Here is a 15501-nt window from a genome sequence, read left to right as displayed (position 1 = left end):
ATTTCATTATGCCGCGTTGGCTTATGTTGACAGTGTCAATATGTGAGATATCGACATTTTATCCGCGTTGTAACGTTCGTCATTCTGGGACACAATGAATGTTGGCCTTGTGGCTGCAATCCTGACATTCTGACCTGCAGCCAGCAAACGCGGTGATTAGTAGTGCGGTAGAAATGGTGGTTATAGACTGTGATCACCTGAGCGGCTGGGAGACGGCGGATTGGCGAGCGATGGAATCATTGGCAGAGTGGTTATGTGCCAGATTCTCGTGTGTAATCACAACATTCGCTCAGGTGTCACCTTGTGCCTCACCTCCCACCGCGCTGCCAGGTCTTAGCATTGTGCCCTCCTCCAGAGTCACCCGCATTTGTACTCGCATCAGCTGGAAACAAAGCCTTGTATATCTCGTTTCACATATACAAAGCATTTTTACTAATTTAATCTTGGCAAGATCTGTAGATGGGGTTTAATGAACTAAAGTCATTTTCCTTCACAGTAAAATGTTATAGGCCTGAAAGGTCACGTGGTGAGCGAATGTGCTAACACAGCGAAGGAAGGGGCGCAATTACTGCTTTATTAGGCGTTTTCTGTTGGGCGTAGCCTGGGGCTCATTCGTGTCTTTGGGTCACAGTTTGGTGGGTCGAAAAAACCCCTTTATAACCTTGTTACCTGCTGAAGTCTTTTACAGATGATGGTATAACGCGTCTCGCAGTACAAAAGCGAGTCTGCACCATTTATGGTTTCCACCTGCATTCCGTTGCAGCAGATACTGTTGCGTCTGCGTTACGTACCCCTTAGAATCTGTCCCTCTGTGAGCCTCCCCCTCCGAGAGATCTTGTGGCCATTGCTGTATCTATAGTTGCTTGCACCATTATAATTTTACCTAACTTTCCAGAGTGCTGTGTCGGCCGTTTCTGCAGACAGAAGTCACTGGGAAAATGGCCTGGCTGCTATTTTTCTGGAGATTTTCACAGAAGAGATGTCTCTGGGAACATAGCGTGGGCAGCATGCTCCCGGATACCTGCGTAAAGGCAGAGTCTACCGCGCCGCCAGTGAGGAGGGAGGCGGCCTCAGCTACTGCACACTGTCGGATGGTATTCAAAAAAAAAGCTGTGAAGTCCGTTATTAGCATAATAAGTTCTAATAGGCCTTCAAAAAGCACCAGCAGAATTCGGATCAAGTCATTTTATTTGCTGCATGGTGCAAGTGATATGCAGGGCTGTAACTAGGGTGGGGCAGAGTGTGCTAAAGCCCATAGCGATGCAGGGTGGTCTGTGTGTGTGTGTATTGGGGGGGGGGGGACTCTTTTGTAGGCATTTGTCAATTATATTTTGATTACCGTTACTTGTAAGCTTCCGGCATCTCCTGACTAGTTCAATGGGTAATGTGTTTGACTAGAATGCAGAAGGTTATGAGTTTGAATCCTGGGCTTGCAGTATAATGAAATATGTTGTTTACTGAAGGGTACTGTAACAGAATAAAAAAAAAGAGCTCTCAGGTAATGTAAATGAATGTAGTGATTTCTATTCTACTACTACTACTACTAAAAAATATTATTATTTTTAACCATATCAGGGTAATAGATGGATTGCACCGTTCCTCCCTCCACCATTAACCAATCCCAGTGAAGTCCTAGCAATAAAACAGAATTTATACCCAAACCCTCATTACTGTACCTAAATTCTGCCTACAATAAGGGGGCACAGCTCCGTAATGACCCCAGCCATCAGACATGTCAGTGTTGTACAGCAGTGCCTAGTAATTTGGACAGTAACGAGCCAGGTAGGCAGCGGGCTGTGTGCAGAAACTCCTGACACTGTACTGAGCCACACAGAATGTTCCTGAGCTTAATGATAGCTATTAATATGTCTTGAACAGCGTCCAAGTCATTAAGGCACAATTTATTCCCATGCAGAATATATACTGTAGGTGAAGTCTTGGACGCGAGTTTATCATGTGGAAAACAAAATGTCAAACGGGTTCAAAATATACAGTTTAAGAAGTGTAAATCCTGGGTTCTGTGTATCGCCCCGTATATCATCACTCAGGCGGCCCACTGGGTACAGGCCGCGGAGAGACAGTGTAAATATTAGTCCTGCCGGATGACGTGGCCTGTTATTTATACGTTCTACCATATAGTCTTCTAGGATGACAGTTTGGACCCAACTGTAACGGTTTTTGTGCAGTGGTTTCATAGATTAGTTGGGGGGTGCAGTGTAACGCGTGGGGCTCGTTTGCTAACAAACTGCAAATGTGAAACTTAACAGCAACTAGCGGTGAAGTTCTACAGAACAGTTTTGCTAAATAATCACATTTTCCTCATCTGACCCATGAATGTTGAGGGCTTCCGCCTGCAGAATAAGGTGCCAATCCTGTCGATTATCGCCCGGCCTGGCAAAGTCGCAGCTGTGCAATGAGGTCTGAATTACCCCCTATCTCTGCATGTTCCTCTCTGGCCCTCTGGCTAGTTCGTTTACCTGTACAAAAGGTTCTATGTTATCACTAATTAGCAGATAGGGTTATGTATAAGTGGTATACGGTGGTTGTATCGACACACTTAAGGTCGACATGCATTGCGTCAACCAATAATTGGGGTTGGTGAGGTCAGTGCCTCCCCAGGCAATGACCTCACCGCACGTCACTGGAGCACAGTCTGTGTCTGAAACTTGGCAGCTTGCCAGACGCTCTGTTTAACTGTGCGCGTGCCGCTCTAGCTGTTCTCAGTGCACGTCGGCGTGGAGTTGATTTTATAAAGTGTGGCGAGCGTAGCGAGCCACCGAGCCCGAAGTGTGGCGAGTGCAGCGAGCCCCGCTAGGGGACGCGGTAAGCGCCCTACGACTTTTTCATACCTTACGCCGGTTGGCGTGGATAGTGGAATTAACAAGGTCGACAGCTGTTACGTCGACTAGTGTCATTGTGAACAGGTTTAATAGTGTACCCCTACACCAGGGGTTCCCAATCTTTTTTGAATCATGGCACCCTAGGCCAAAAAAAATGTAGAAAAAAATATAAAATTAAATGAATTTTAAATGAATTGTGTTTATACAGTATGTGATCCTTAGGTTCAGTTATACGGTAAAGGGTTCTGTTTGTACACAAATTTTATGATTGGTAGTCACCAGAACTTGTTTTGTCCATAAATAATTGACCATAAATAATGTGACTTGGTCTTGGATCACCAACCTGAGGCACCCCTGCAAGTGTCCTGAGGCACCCCAGGGAGCCTAGGCACACAGTTCGGGAACCACTGCCCTAAACCCTACTAAATTTAGACGCTTTAGCGTCTAAATTTATATGCCCCCATCTTAGCAGTTTGCAGGGAGTCTGGATTTAGGCGCATTAGCTTCTAAATTGCTGGGTTGTCATTGGTGCGCAGGACTGCCTAGTTCACTGTGGAACTACAAGTGACCTGTCAGCGCTGGGCAGCGTGAGCTGCTGCTGCCTAGCGCTACGCTGATAACGTAGCTTACATAAGGAAAGCAGCCACGCGCTGCGCTGAGAACAGCTAGAGAGCACAGTAAACACAGAACACAGAGTCTGGCAGACTGCCAAGTTTCAAAGTTTCACTGTGCGTGCGGTGGCGCCGTGAAACTACACAAGTACCAAAGTAAGTTCTATTAGCATGAAAAAAGGTACTTGTTTCCTAGCACGGCCACAATCGCGGGCATCGTGTACCTTAAAGTTAAGGTACACGATGCCCGCGATGGACCCAATTTCCTTTGAAATCAGGTCCATTTTGCCGGCAAAGGCAAAATCGGGGGCATCGCGTCGGTCGCGTGCATTAACATGGCCCCCGACGCGACCAACGCGATGCCTGCGATTTTGCCATAGGCTTCAATGTAAAATTATTTTTAACATTGAAATCGGGAGCATCGCGTCGGTCTTGGTGGCTCGCTGCGCTCGCCACACTTTATATTCTCAACTCCACGCCGACGTGGATAGTAGGGGTATGAAAAGGTCGGAGGACGCACACCGCCGCCCCTCGCGGGCTCGCTGCGCTCGCCACGCTTCGGGTTGGCGTCAATCGTGGGGTGGCGTTGAGGGGGTAAAATTGGGGGTCTGGGGAATACTTTACATTGAATCCAATGTAATATAGGGTCCCAGGGACCCTATTCACATTTGATTCAATGTAAAAATTGCGTCGGTTGCATCGCATGCGATTTGGTCGCACGCAATGCTACCAACGCGATTTTTCCGACACGATCACCCCGATGCAAATCGGTGTGGCCGTGCTAGGAAACAAGTACCTGAAAAAAAAACAAAGTAACAAAAACAAAATAATTTTTCACATTTAAATAACAGAATTGAGTGACAGGTCTGTTCCAATAAATCAGTTCTGAGCAATAGAGTGGTGCCACCTAGTGGCCAGTGCTGGTAAAATGCAGTTCAAATGCATGCGGCCATAGGATATGAGTAGAAGGTGCCACTATCCTGATATCGAAATGTCTTCTAAATAAAATCATGCAGGTGCAGCAGTATTTATTTCAGCATTTAGCTCCGCAAACAACCGGGTTAAATGATAATGGGGCTTATTTGGTGCAATCGCTGAAGTTCTGCCCGTAATCCACTTTTGTGCGGAGCTCTGCGCCAGCCCCTTGAATGGATCACAGATCTGATATTATGGTGCCCAAATGAAAGTGGACTAAAGTCTACTCCACCTGTAGAGTTTTGTCCAACAGCTATTGGCCACCCAGGGCTCTGCTTGGCACCACGCATGCGAACAAATAGGGCAATGCCTCCTGATGGGTCCCAGCTCATTTACCTTATTCACAAACCCCCTCCCGCTCACATCCAGTATTTTATGACTGCAATCCTAAATCTCCCGCATCTGTCACTTTAGGGACCATTATCTTTGCTGCGCTGCTCCATATTATTGACTTATGGATTGCTGTCACATGGCCTATGCTAAGCACCGGCAATCTGGGAGATGCTCCATCATTTCAGCTGTCAGCTGCCTCCTGTTTCCCCCTCAGACTCCTCAAGGGAGACAAGGTTAAGCGGAGAGGCGGCCTCTGTGTACAGGCTGGATGTCCCTAGCATCTGTTACTATGGGTAACCAGGGACCAGGCTAGGAGGGAACATGGACATTTACACGCTCCACATCTGTCAGTTCTCGCCAGTAACTCAGCTTTACAGCCAGGGCCTCGCCTACCATGCCAAGTACCCAAGACTCCATCACTGTATCCTCCCTGTAACCCTGGGTTACAGCGCTCTGTGCCAAGGACACCTCTCAAGTCATACCCATGCATTGTAATGACCGAGACACTGTGGGGCATTCACACATCCCAGACTATTCGTGTAGGACATACATGATGCATATATGTTATACAAGCAAAATAATGCTGGCTAGCACCAATAACTGTGCCCTGGTCCAAGGGATGTGCTTCTGCTAGTGACTGGTACTGCACATGTGAAGAGTCATAGTAAGGATGGCCATCGGTGATGTCGCCATTGGTTGTTGCCATCGATGGTGAGGGTGCAACCAGCTATCGATAATAACAAACTATGAAATGGATAGCCAATGCTGGGAGACTCTGTGACAGTCTACCAGCATGAGGGAGAGTATTCCAGAGGTCAGGTGCAGTCCAGGAGGAATCCTGAATGTGAGGGTAGGAAGTGGTGGTCAAGGAGGCCAGGGAGTATGAAATCACATTGTCTTGTTGGAAGCCAGCCACCCTAAAGCAGTTCCCTTCTCTGCGCTGATTCTTATCGGCGATGTATTGTGACGTTTCCATGCTGCAGAGTATCGGGCTTTGGTGAAGTGTTTGTGGAACATGTCTTTGAGGCTGTTTACTCGATGTCTAGACGAGGCCCGTGGAGAGGTCCCCCCGCTATCCGCCTGTCTACAGTCTGTCAGCTGTGTTTGTGTGAGCGAGGGAAGGAATCCTGTGTATCTCAGCCCGTGGCGGAGTCTGGCAGGTAGCCTGAGCCTTCCGCTGCTTCAGGATTGTTGATAAACACATTTTGAGAGAAAATCCACAAGAATTTGCCTCTACAACAGCTTCCACCCCGGTGTTATTGTACGGCACGCACACCCAGACACACATACGCAGCGCACGCCGCTGCCAGAGGCCCATATTGGTCGCCAACAAGAAAACTCACAGAGCAGATTCAGCACCAGCGTCTACATGGACAGCAGCCAACATGCATGTTTGGGCCTGATTCTGGTTCACTTGCAAAAGCAAGCTCCTTCTTTTATGGACAAAACCATGCTGTACTGCAGATGGGGCAGATGTATCATGTGTAGAGAGACTTAGATTTGGGTGGGATGTGTTCAAATTGAAATCTAAATTGCAGTGTAAAAGTAAAGCAGCCAGTATTTACCCTGCACAGAAACAAAATAACTCACCAAAATCCATACCTCCCAACACGCCCCTCTCCAGGAGGGACCCAATGCTCTGTTCACGCACTTGATTTCCGTCACCTGTGTTAAAACCCCTTTCTTTTCAATTAACCTGTTCAACACAGGTGATGGCAATCCCAAATTAAAAGGTAAGCACAGGAACAATGGGTTGTTATTGGAAGGTGGTGCACCGCTGGAGGCACCACTGGCGCGCAGGTGGAGCATGGACCAATTTGAGCAGCCATATGCTGAATCCCTTTAATTGTCTTATAGTCTCTTAAATTTGGGTTAATTTATACTTTATTTCATGTTCTAATTGCATTATGTCATTAACCCTGTGAGTGCCAAGTGAATTTGTCAAAATAGGTGTGAAAATTGCCCAGCAAACATTTTTATTCACCATAGTGACCTGTAATGTTACTTTATATAGGAAATATCATCTTTTTACACAATGATTTTCATAGGAATTTATATTTAAATTGATATAACAAATATGAGCGACGCTGGCACCTTTAGCGGATATTTTGCCCATCTCTCACAGATGTTGGCATTCAGTCCACAGCTGCAAATTAATAATCAGTGGAGGGTATTTGTTCATATTGTTTGTTGCACTGCAGTGCTGAATAAACGGCGTCTTTATATCATACTTGCCTACTTTTGAAAACTAGTTTCAGGGAGATTATAGTTGGGCTTAGAATTTAGCAAAGCCCCCCATTGAGGGGACGTGTCATGCTCCACCCAAAGCGCATGTCGATTTCCATATATGGGGAGGTTGTGAAAAGATATTGTGAACGTGGCACCTAGAAGCGTGGGTGTGAACTGCTACATCTGAGGGGAATCTCTTATAATGACTTATATCCAAATGTAGATGAGCCCCAAAGCAGTTAGTAAGAGATACTATACTTGGTAAAGTGCTGGGAAATGGTGCTGATGATTCAATGTAAATGTATCTGTCTCTCATTCCTTTTTTTTTTTCACCAAAAATGTAATGTGGGCTAGGTGACATGAGGAAGATTGCTAGACGAATGAGGGAGAGAGGGAGATTGCTGCTATGTCAGGGAGTCTCCTGCAGAATGCAGGAGGGGAGGTAACTATGGTGTAACAGTGTAATGTGGGCTAGGTGACATGAGGGAGATTGTAGACTAATAAGGGAGAGAGGGAGATTGCTGCTATGTCAGGGAGTCTCCTGCAGAATGCAGGAGGGGAGGTAACTATGGTGTAACAGTGTAATGTGGGCTAGGTGACATGAGGGAGATTGTAGACTAATGAGGGAGAGAGGGAGATTGCTGCTATGTCAGGGAGTCTCCTGCAGAATGCAGGAGGGGAGGTAACTATGGTGTAACAGTGTAATGTGGGCTAGGTGATATGAGGGAGATTGCTAGACTAATGAGGGAGAGAGGGAGATTGCTGCTATGTCAGGGAGTCTCCTGCAGAATGCAGGAGGGGAGTTAACTATGATGTAACAGTGTAATGTGGGCTAGGTGACATGAGGGAGGTTGCTAGACTAATGAGGGAGAGAGGGAGATTGCTGCTATGTCAGGGAGTCTCCTGCAGAATGCAGGAGGGGAGGTAACTATGGTGTAACAGTGTAATATGGGTTAGGTGATATGAGGGAGATTGCTAGACTAATGAGGGAGAGAGGGAGATTGCTGCTATGTCAGGGAGTCTCCTGCAGAATGCAGGAGGGGAGGTAACTATGATGTAACAGTGTAATGTGGGCTAGGTGACATGAGGGAGGTTGCTAGACTAATGAGGGAGAGAGGGAGATTGCTGCTATGTCAGGGAGTCTCCTGCAGAATGCAGGAGGATGTATGCTTTATATAGAAGCGCAATGTACTGATTCCCCTGACTGTATTTGTTGTTGGCGTTATGTACAGAGAATTGCAGATGTTTCATTAATTCCAGCCAACAGCTCATATTTCAGATACCAAATGTTTTAGGATTAGCACAAATACCTCTCGTTCCAGGAATTAGCGCTGATGATTGGTTTCCTGTGTGCGGGATCTGATCTGCTTTAATATTTCTGCTTTAAAGTTTTTGTTATTTCCCCTGTGATGCTCTCCTGGGTCTGTTCCTACACAAACTAAGTGTAATATTTCTTTGTCTTCTAGGTTATTTTAATTCTGACAAAGCTGTATGATTTTAACCTGGGAAGTGTGACGGAGAGCTCCCTCTGGAGGTAAGAATGAAGTCTCGTTTTCTGTACAGACTGTAAAGTTGTAGTTGAACACATCATTTCACTTGCTTAAATTAATTAAACAATGTACACATGATCAGTCTGTGGCTTCCGGCTGCCTCCATTCCCCTCCTCACATCATGTCACTGCCCCTGTCACATGCAGCACTGTCCTCACTGACACATCACTCATCTTCTGATATACTCTGTGCTGCTGGGGACCCTGCTCCTCCCACTATATAACTGTCAGTCTGTGGCTTTCTGCTGCCTCCATTCCCCTCCTCACATCATGTCACTGCCCCTGTCACATGCAGCCCTGTCCTCACTGACACATCACCCATCTCCTGATATACTCTGTGCTGCTGGGGACCCTGCTCCTCCCACTATATAATTCTCAGTCTGTGGCTTCCTGTTTCCTCCATTCCCCTCCTCACATAATGTCACTGCCCCTGTCACATGCAGCCCTGTCCTCACTGACACACCCCTCATCTCCTGATATACTCTGTGCTGCTGGGGACCCTGTTCCTCCCACTATATAACTCTCAGTCTGTGGCTTCCTGCTGCCTCCATTCCCCTCCTCACATCATGTCACTGCCCCTGTCACATGCAGCCCTGTCCTCACTGACACACCCCTCATCTCCTGATATACTCTGTGCTGCTGGGGACCCTGCTCCTCCCACTATATAACTCTCAGTCTGTGGCATCCTGCTGCCTCCATTCCCCTGCTCACATCATGTCACTGCCCCTGTCACATGTAGCCCTGTCCTCACTGACACATCACTCATCTCCTGATATACTCTGTGCTGCTGGGGACCCTGCTCCTCCCACTATATAACTATCAGTCTATGGCTTCCTGCTGCCTCCATTCCCCTCCTCACATCATGTCACTGCCCCTGTCACATGTAGCCCTGTCCTCACTGACACATCACTCATCTCCTTATATACTCTGTGCTGCTGGGGACGTGTAATACAGTAGTCTTATATCTCTGTTTGGGGGAAGTTATCCCCAGGGTTCTGCTTTGTGTAAGCTTCTGCAATTGGATTTCTCACTTCTGTTGTGTTACATCTGTAGGAATATATATATATATATATATATATATATATATATATATATATATATATGTAGTACTTATTACACACAGCACCGACAGCATATTGTAGAATGTATACTGTGAACTAAACATATCCAAATGTAAAGTTTATTACTTATTTATAGCTTATTTTATCAGAAATAAACCCACTACAGTTACAGCCAGGTACCTGTCAGGTGTGTCCGGGTGTGGCATACGGATATCTCGGGGTTCAGTATGCCTGCAGTCAAAACACCTGCCGGCTCTGTACGTACCCCAACCCTCTCCCCCTACCTGCCTAACCCTCCCTTGTAGCATCCTAACCCTAACCCACCCCCTGGAACCTGACCCTTCCCGCTAGTGATTAACCCTAACCCCCCACCGACTAAACCTTATCCCCCCTTTCACAGCCTAACCCCCTATTCTAAGTGCCTAAATCTAACTTCCTCTTTACAGTCTAACCCTATCCCTCCACAGCCTAACCCCCTATCTACAGTCTGATCCTGTCCTGCCCCACAGCCTAACCCCCTATCTACAGTCTGATCCTGTCCTGCCCCACAGCCTAACTCCACCCCCCATTCTAAATGCCTAAACTTGTCCCCCTCTCTACAGCCCTAACCTCCGACCCCACAGCCTAACCCTAACCCCCCATTCTAAGTACCTAAACCTAGCCCCCTTTTCACAGCCTAATTCTGTTCTGCACCACAACCTAACTCTATCCCATATTCTAAATGCCAAAACTTGTCCCCCCCTCTCTACAACCCTAACCTCTGACCTACACAGCCTATCCCTAACCCCCCATTCTAAGTGCCTATACTTTCCCCCTGCTCTACAGCATAACCCTAACCTCCGACCCCATAGCCTAAACCTAACCCCCCATTCTAAGCGCCTAATCCTAGCCCCCCTTTCTACAGCCCCCTCTCTACAGTTTAACCCTAACCTCTGACCTACACAGCCTAACCCCTCATTCTAAGTGTCTAAACCAGGCATGTCCAACGTTGGCCCTCCAGATGTTGTGAAACTACACATCCCAGTATGCTTTGCCACAGTTTTGCTATTAGAGAATGCTAAAACTATTCTGGAGGGCCAATGTTGGACATGCCTGGTCTAAACCTAGCCCCCCCTCTCTACAGCCTAACCCTATCCCCCCCACAGCCTAACCCTAACTCCTCTCTACAACCCTAACCTCTGACACCCCCCCCCCCCACACACACACACACAGCCTAGTCAGCATCCTGATCATTTCACGGTTCCTGCACCGGACGTCTGATGGAAGCCGGGATGCTGGCATTGGTATACTGAACACGGGCATAGTGACCCCCGGTATACAATCCTGTATGTACAGAAGCTGTCACCAAATTGCACATAAAAGTCATTAAACACCAGCACGGAGCCAAGTGACAGAAGCCAATCAGATGTCAGTCAGGAGGCAGATAAAGGTGATTCAGGAAGGCAGAGGAGGCGCTGCCTCATAATGCGAAACGCGTTACCACCTCCCCGCGTTAGGCTTCTGGGAATCTCCTGGCGGAGAGACGTAAATCGCCAGCAGCTCCATATCTCATGTATGGGATTGTAACATAATTCATTTAATTTTCCTTGTAAAGTCTCCCCTTAGGGGTCCCATCCGACCCCATCCCCTCCTAAGGGAGCGTTCATTAGACTTGGCCCAACCACCATTATTAAACCATCTATTATTCAGGTCACCCGGCCCGTTAGCTCTAATTGCTTTGTAGATGACCTTTAACAGGGACTTGATGTGAAGAACATCTTGTGAATCTATCAATCTTTGGTCCTGGTGGAAGCCCCACAGCAAACGGGGATCTCTGAAGACGGTTAGTTTACTCATTTTAACCACCTTCATGATTAATTAATATGTCCGCTCGCCGCAGATGCTGTAAGTCTTGGCCGAGGTTCCCTGAGAATCAGCACATTCGGAACAAGACTGCAGATCCCGCTGACATTTCCTGGGTTCTCTTAATTAATTGTTCTGAGTCTTTAATCGCCAAGGAGCCTGTTTTCCAGATGTTTGTTCCGGTTTTCTTTCCATCCGTTGGGAATGTATAAAGTCTTCCCCTGCTATGTATAAAATCTTCATTCTCATGTATCTGACTTGTCGGGCCGAGGAATACAGCTGATGATAAATGCTCTGAACAGACGCCAAAATATGTGTTCTTTATGCAAAAGGGAGCCTGTAACCTTCTTTATAGCTGACGTTTATATTGTTTTTACATTATTTAATTCATTGTTGAGGTTAATCCATTTAATATATGCTATGTATAATCAGCCGTAACAAGGAATGGGGATTACCGGATTGTGGGCATGGTTCAGAGGCGGACGCAGTGGCGAGGTCGGACTCAAACGGTCGATGTTTTCAGTCTGCGCATGCGTCTGAGTCGATGAGTACCTTATTTAAGGGGTTATTTAGACCTGATATCAAATCTGCTTTTAATAGCAAATGGACAAAACCATGCTGCACTGCAGGTGGGAAGATGTAACTTGTGCAGAGGGAGTTAGATTTTGGGGAGTTGTTTCTGTACAGAGTACATACTGGCTGCTTTATTCATTTAGATTTCAGTTTGAACACCCCCAACCAAATCTAACTCCCTCTGCACATGTTACATCTGCCCCACCTGCGGTGCAGTATGGTTTTGTCCATTTGGTTTAAAAAAAGCAGCTTTGCGATCCGGTCTGAATAACCCCCTAGTCTATCTGCTCCATTGACTTATCAATAGTGGAAATCTCTGTGTTTGAAACATGAAATATAATTTTTTTCCACTTTGCTCTTCCCTTGTCCACCAACTTTCTGCTGAGCTGGTAACCCCTTCCCAATCACATTGCCAGTGTCCCGTCAGTGCTGATACCCAACTCCGCCTCATATGGGCTCTCAAAACCTTCTTTACCAATGTCTATTAGATATCACTGTGGACCCGTTGTGGTGTGACCCCAATGAAGGATAATTGCACCGATTACAGCTGGTACAAAACACAGCTCACCCGACCAGCCCCGTTCTAGCTACATATCTCCCATTCTCTACTCCCTTCACTGGCGAATCAGCTTCAGGATCAAGTTACTGAGTTTCAAAGCCCTACATGACCAAAGCCCAAGGTCCCTGAAGCAGCTTCTGGTTCCATACTGCCCCACCCGATTACTGCCATCTGTAGGTGAAGGACTTTTAGCAGTACAGATGGCACAGCTCTCATTAGATTCTATCACCAATCGCTGCTGCTCGCCATCCGCCAGAAGGGGGCGCGTGCAAACTAGACGCTCACATGCCCATTCTGACTGAGCCCTCTGCCGCCTCCCTGCCGCACCCCCGTAGCTACCCACACCCCACACCTGCCCATCTCCCAGAAGTGGAGACGGGCAGGTATTCCGTCACCCACCACCGAGTGAAGGATGTGTTTGTGAGACGCTCAAGCATCCCTGTCAGATGCAACGCCTCTCCGCCAGCAATCTGGCGATTCCCTGGGCTGGCTCAGAGGCGCTACATCTATACCCGGGATCTCCCGTAAGACTAGTGAAAACTAGCAGAAATATACAGAGGGAGATTGTTAACATGCAGTATACAGCAGCTAGTCCAGTGACACACAGCAAGCACACTGGGACAATACACCCCTGCAAGCGTTGGACTTAGATGGGCAGTAGACATTTATATTTTAAATATCTATATTTCATTTTCTTTACACTACTTACTATATTTTAATATTTCACCATTTTATTGATGATTATTAAAAGTTAAATTATTAGTCATTATTAGACTCTTAGTGCACCCTTACCTGTACTTACTTTTTTCTTGTTTGGGCGTTTAGGGCCATCAAATAAGTAGTGGTTAGCACCTCCATAACTGAATCTAGGGCGTTATCCCCGCAATATGTTTATGATGTGGAGATTAGAGAGTCCTTTGTAAGAATATTCAAGACTGGTGCGGGAATCATCTATGTGTGTATCTCCCGGAATTCATCTTGGGGTCGAGGTTTTTAGCCATGTGGCTCGGACTTTATGGAACTCACTTCCCTGCACAGTTCGAGAGGACCCCACTCTAGAATTCCTTTTCCTTCAAAACAGACTCAAGCCTTTCCTGTTTACTCAAGCATTTCTGTAATTCCTTTAAGTATAGTTTATGAAAAGCTTTTCTGTACTTCAGTGTTCCTGTACTGTATTATATTCTTTCTATCTGTTAAGCGCCTTGAGTCCAGTGTGCACCTTTCACCCCTTGTCCAGCTTTGTCAGACAACTAATTACTTTCCGGAGTCATCTCCACACTGCATTGCCCAAGAAATAGCATTACCGTGTGCAGCCTGCAATAGATTTCTATGAGTTTTTATAAATGGCCTTCATTAGTCTAATGATTGCAGTGAGTTTTCCTACCTACTAATTACTAATTAGCCCGATACCAGCTCCCACACTGCCAGCATCGGGCATTGAGTTAGAATTGAGCGGAAAAGTGCTGTTTTTGAAGTTGCAAATGTGATTTTTGCGAGGTTCCTTGCTTGATGGAGATAAATCTCGCAGGAGGGCGATGTTGGCCCCTACGGTTGGCTCTACAGATGACTTCTGCAGCTGAACGCAGAACCTTACATCGGCTCTGACAAGGAAATTTTGTTACAGTTAAAACAAATTAGATTTCCTAGATGTGAAAGTGAACTTCGTCTCGGGGACATCGTGTGTGTGTGTGTTATTAATTATCTTAACTGCATGAGGAAACGTTCCCACTTAGAGTGGAATTATTGCACCCGTGACCACAGCGGCCCTGGGGGAATTCAGGCTGATAAAATGGTTCTGTCTGAAATCATCAGTTTTTTTTATTAACTCTCTGTGTTTTATTTCACAGTGCAAAGTATATAATGCAGTACAGTGGCAGGGACAGCATCTCTACACATGAAAGTAATGTGGAGGATCCAGTCTAGGTTTAAGATCAGCAGCAGGGAAACTCATGTGATCAGGGTTGGGCTGATTAGCAGCCTGATAGAAGTGTTTCCAGTGCAGAGGGTCATTGCTCCTGGTGGTGGCACAGCTGCCCAGGTGATAGAACAGGAAAGGCCGTCAGATGCGGTCGAGTTCCAGCTTGTTCATAATTTTGCTTTTCTAACAGTTTGCAATAATACCCAATGTTCAGGGTTCAACTAAAAAGAAGAAGAAAAAAACTTTTAAGAATACTATAAATTGTAGCCAGATTAATGTCTGCACATTTATCGCGGTCTAACCTGATTGAAGTGGTTGATTGTAACGATATCGAGGCCCTTAAAACAGCCAAATTTGATCGGATTTCGAAAAGCGTTTAAATTACTCAAGCATAATGGTTTTTAAGGGAGCGCTTTAAGCTATTTATCATCATTAGATATTTCTTTGATCACACTACCTATCACGGAAATAAAAATAAAAAAAAACACTCAGCTTTAATATATGTAAAATGCGTTAAAAAAAATCAAAGATTTTTAGCAGTCTTTGTAGCTTGCAAAATGATTTATTCAAATCCTGACACCTCTTCTAAATGAGATGAATCTGTTATCGCATCTGGGATGGTGATTACGGAACAGGTATTCCGTAGTAATGTTATAATGCTTTCTCTATATATTTTGGAGATGCTCCCTGATTCACATATTATTTTTGCACCTTATAAGACAAGACGCGTTGTACCACTGAGGCGCAGTACCCTGCATACGTGGTTTTGGGCTTTTGCATTTTGACAAAAGGTTGACGTGCACAACTCAAAAAACACCAAAAAAAAAAAAAAAAAACACTTCATACTTTTCATGTTAAATGTTGACATAGTGACTGTTGACATATTGTTGACCTATCATTCTGATCCCGCACAATTTGAGTATACGTCTATGTGGACATGTCTGTACCTCTGGCATGGTATATCGGTATTTAGTATGGTAGTATGCAGATTACACACAGTATAAACACAGG

The 15501-nt window shown here is 45.9% G+C and overlaps 1 protein-coding gene and 1 long non-coding RNA gene across 2 annotated transcripts in view; one reads left to right on the top strand and one right to left on the bottom strand.

Annotated features, from left to right (window-relative positions):
- The window catches only part of SORCS3 (sortilin related VPS10 domain containing receptor 3), a 519093-nt gene that overhangs the window by 130546 nt on the left and 373046 nt on the right, over window positions 1–15501 (top strand). The window contains exon 2 of the mRNA XM_083149862.1: window positions 8455–8522. Within this exon, the coding sequence (XP_083005988.1) occupies window positions 8455–8522 (68 nt within the window). The remainder of the gene's footprint in view (window positions 1–8454; window positions 8523–15501) is intronic.
- The window catches only part of LOC146009457 (uncharacterized), a 73472-nt gene continuing 72421 nt past the window's right edge, over window positions 14451–15501 (bottom strand). The window contains exon 3 of the long non-coding RNA XR_014444672.1: window positions 14451–14711. This is a non-coding gene — a long non-coding RNA (uncharacterized LOC146009457). The remainder of the gene's footprint in view (window positions 14712–15501) is intronic.

Source organism: Crinia signifera, chromosome 6 (genome assembly GCF_055691185.1).
Source record: "Crinia signifera chromosome 6, ASM5569118v1, whole genome shotgun sequence".
NCBI classification, from domain to species: domain Eukaryota; kingdom Metazoa; phylum Chordata; class Amphibia; order Anura; family Myobatrachidae; genus Crinia; species Crinia signifera.
This window is presented reverse-complemented; position numbering and strand designations above follow the sequence as displayed.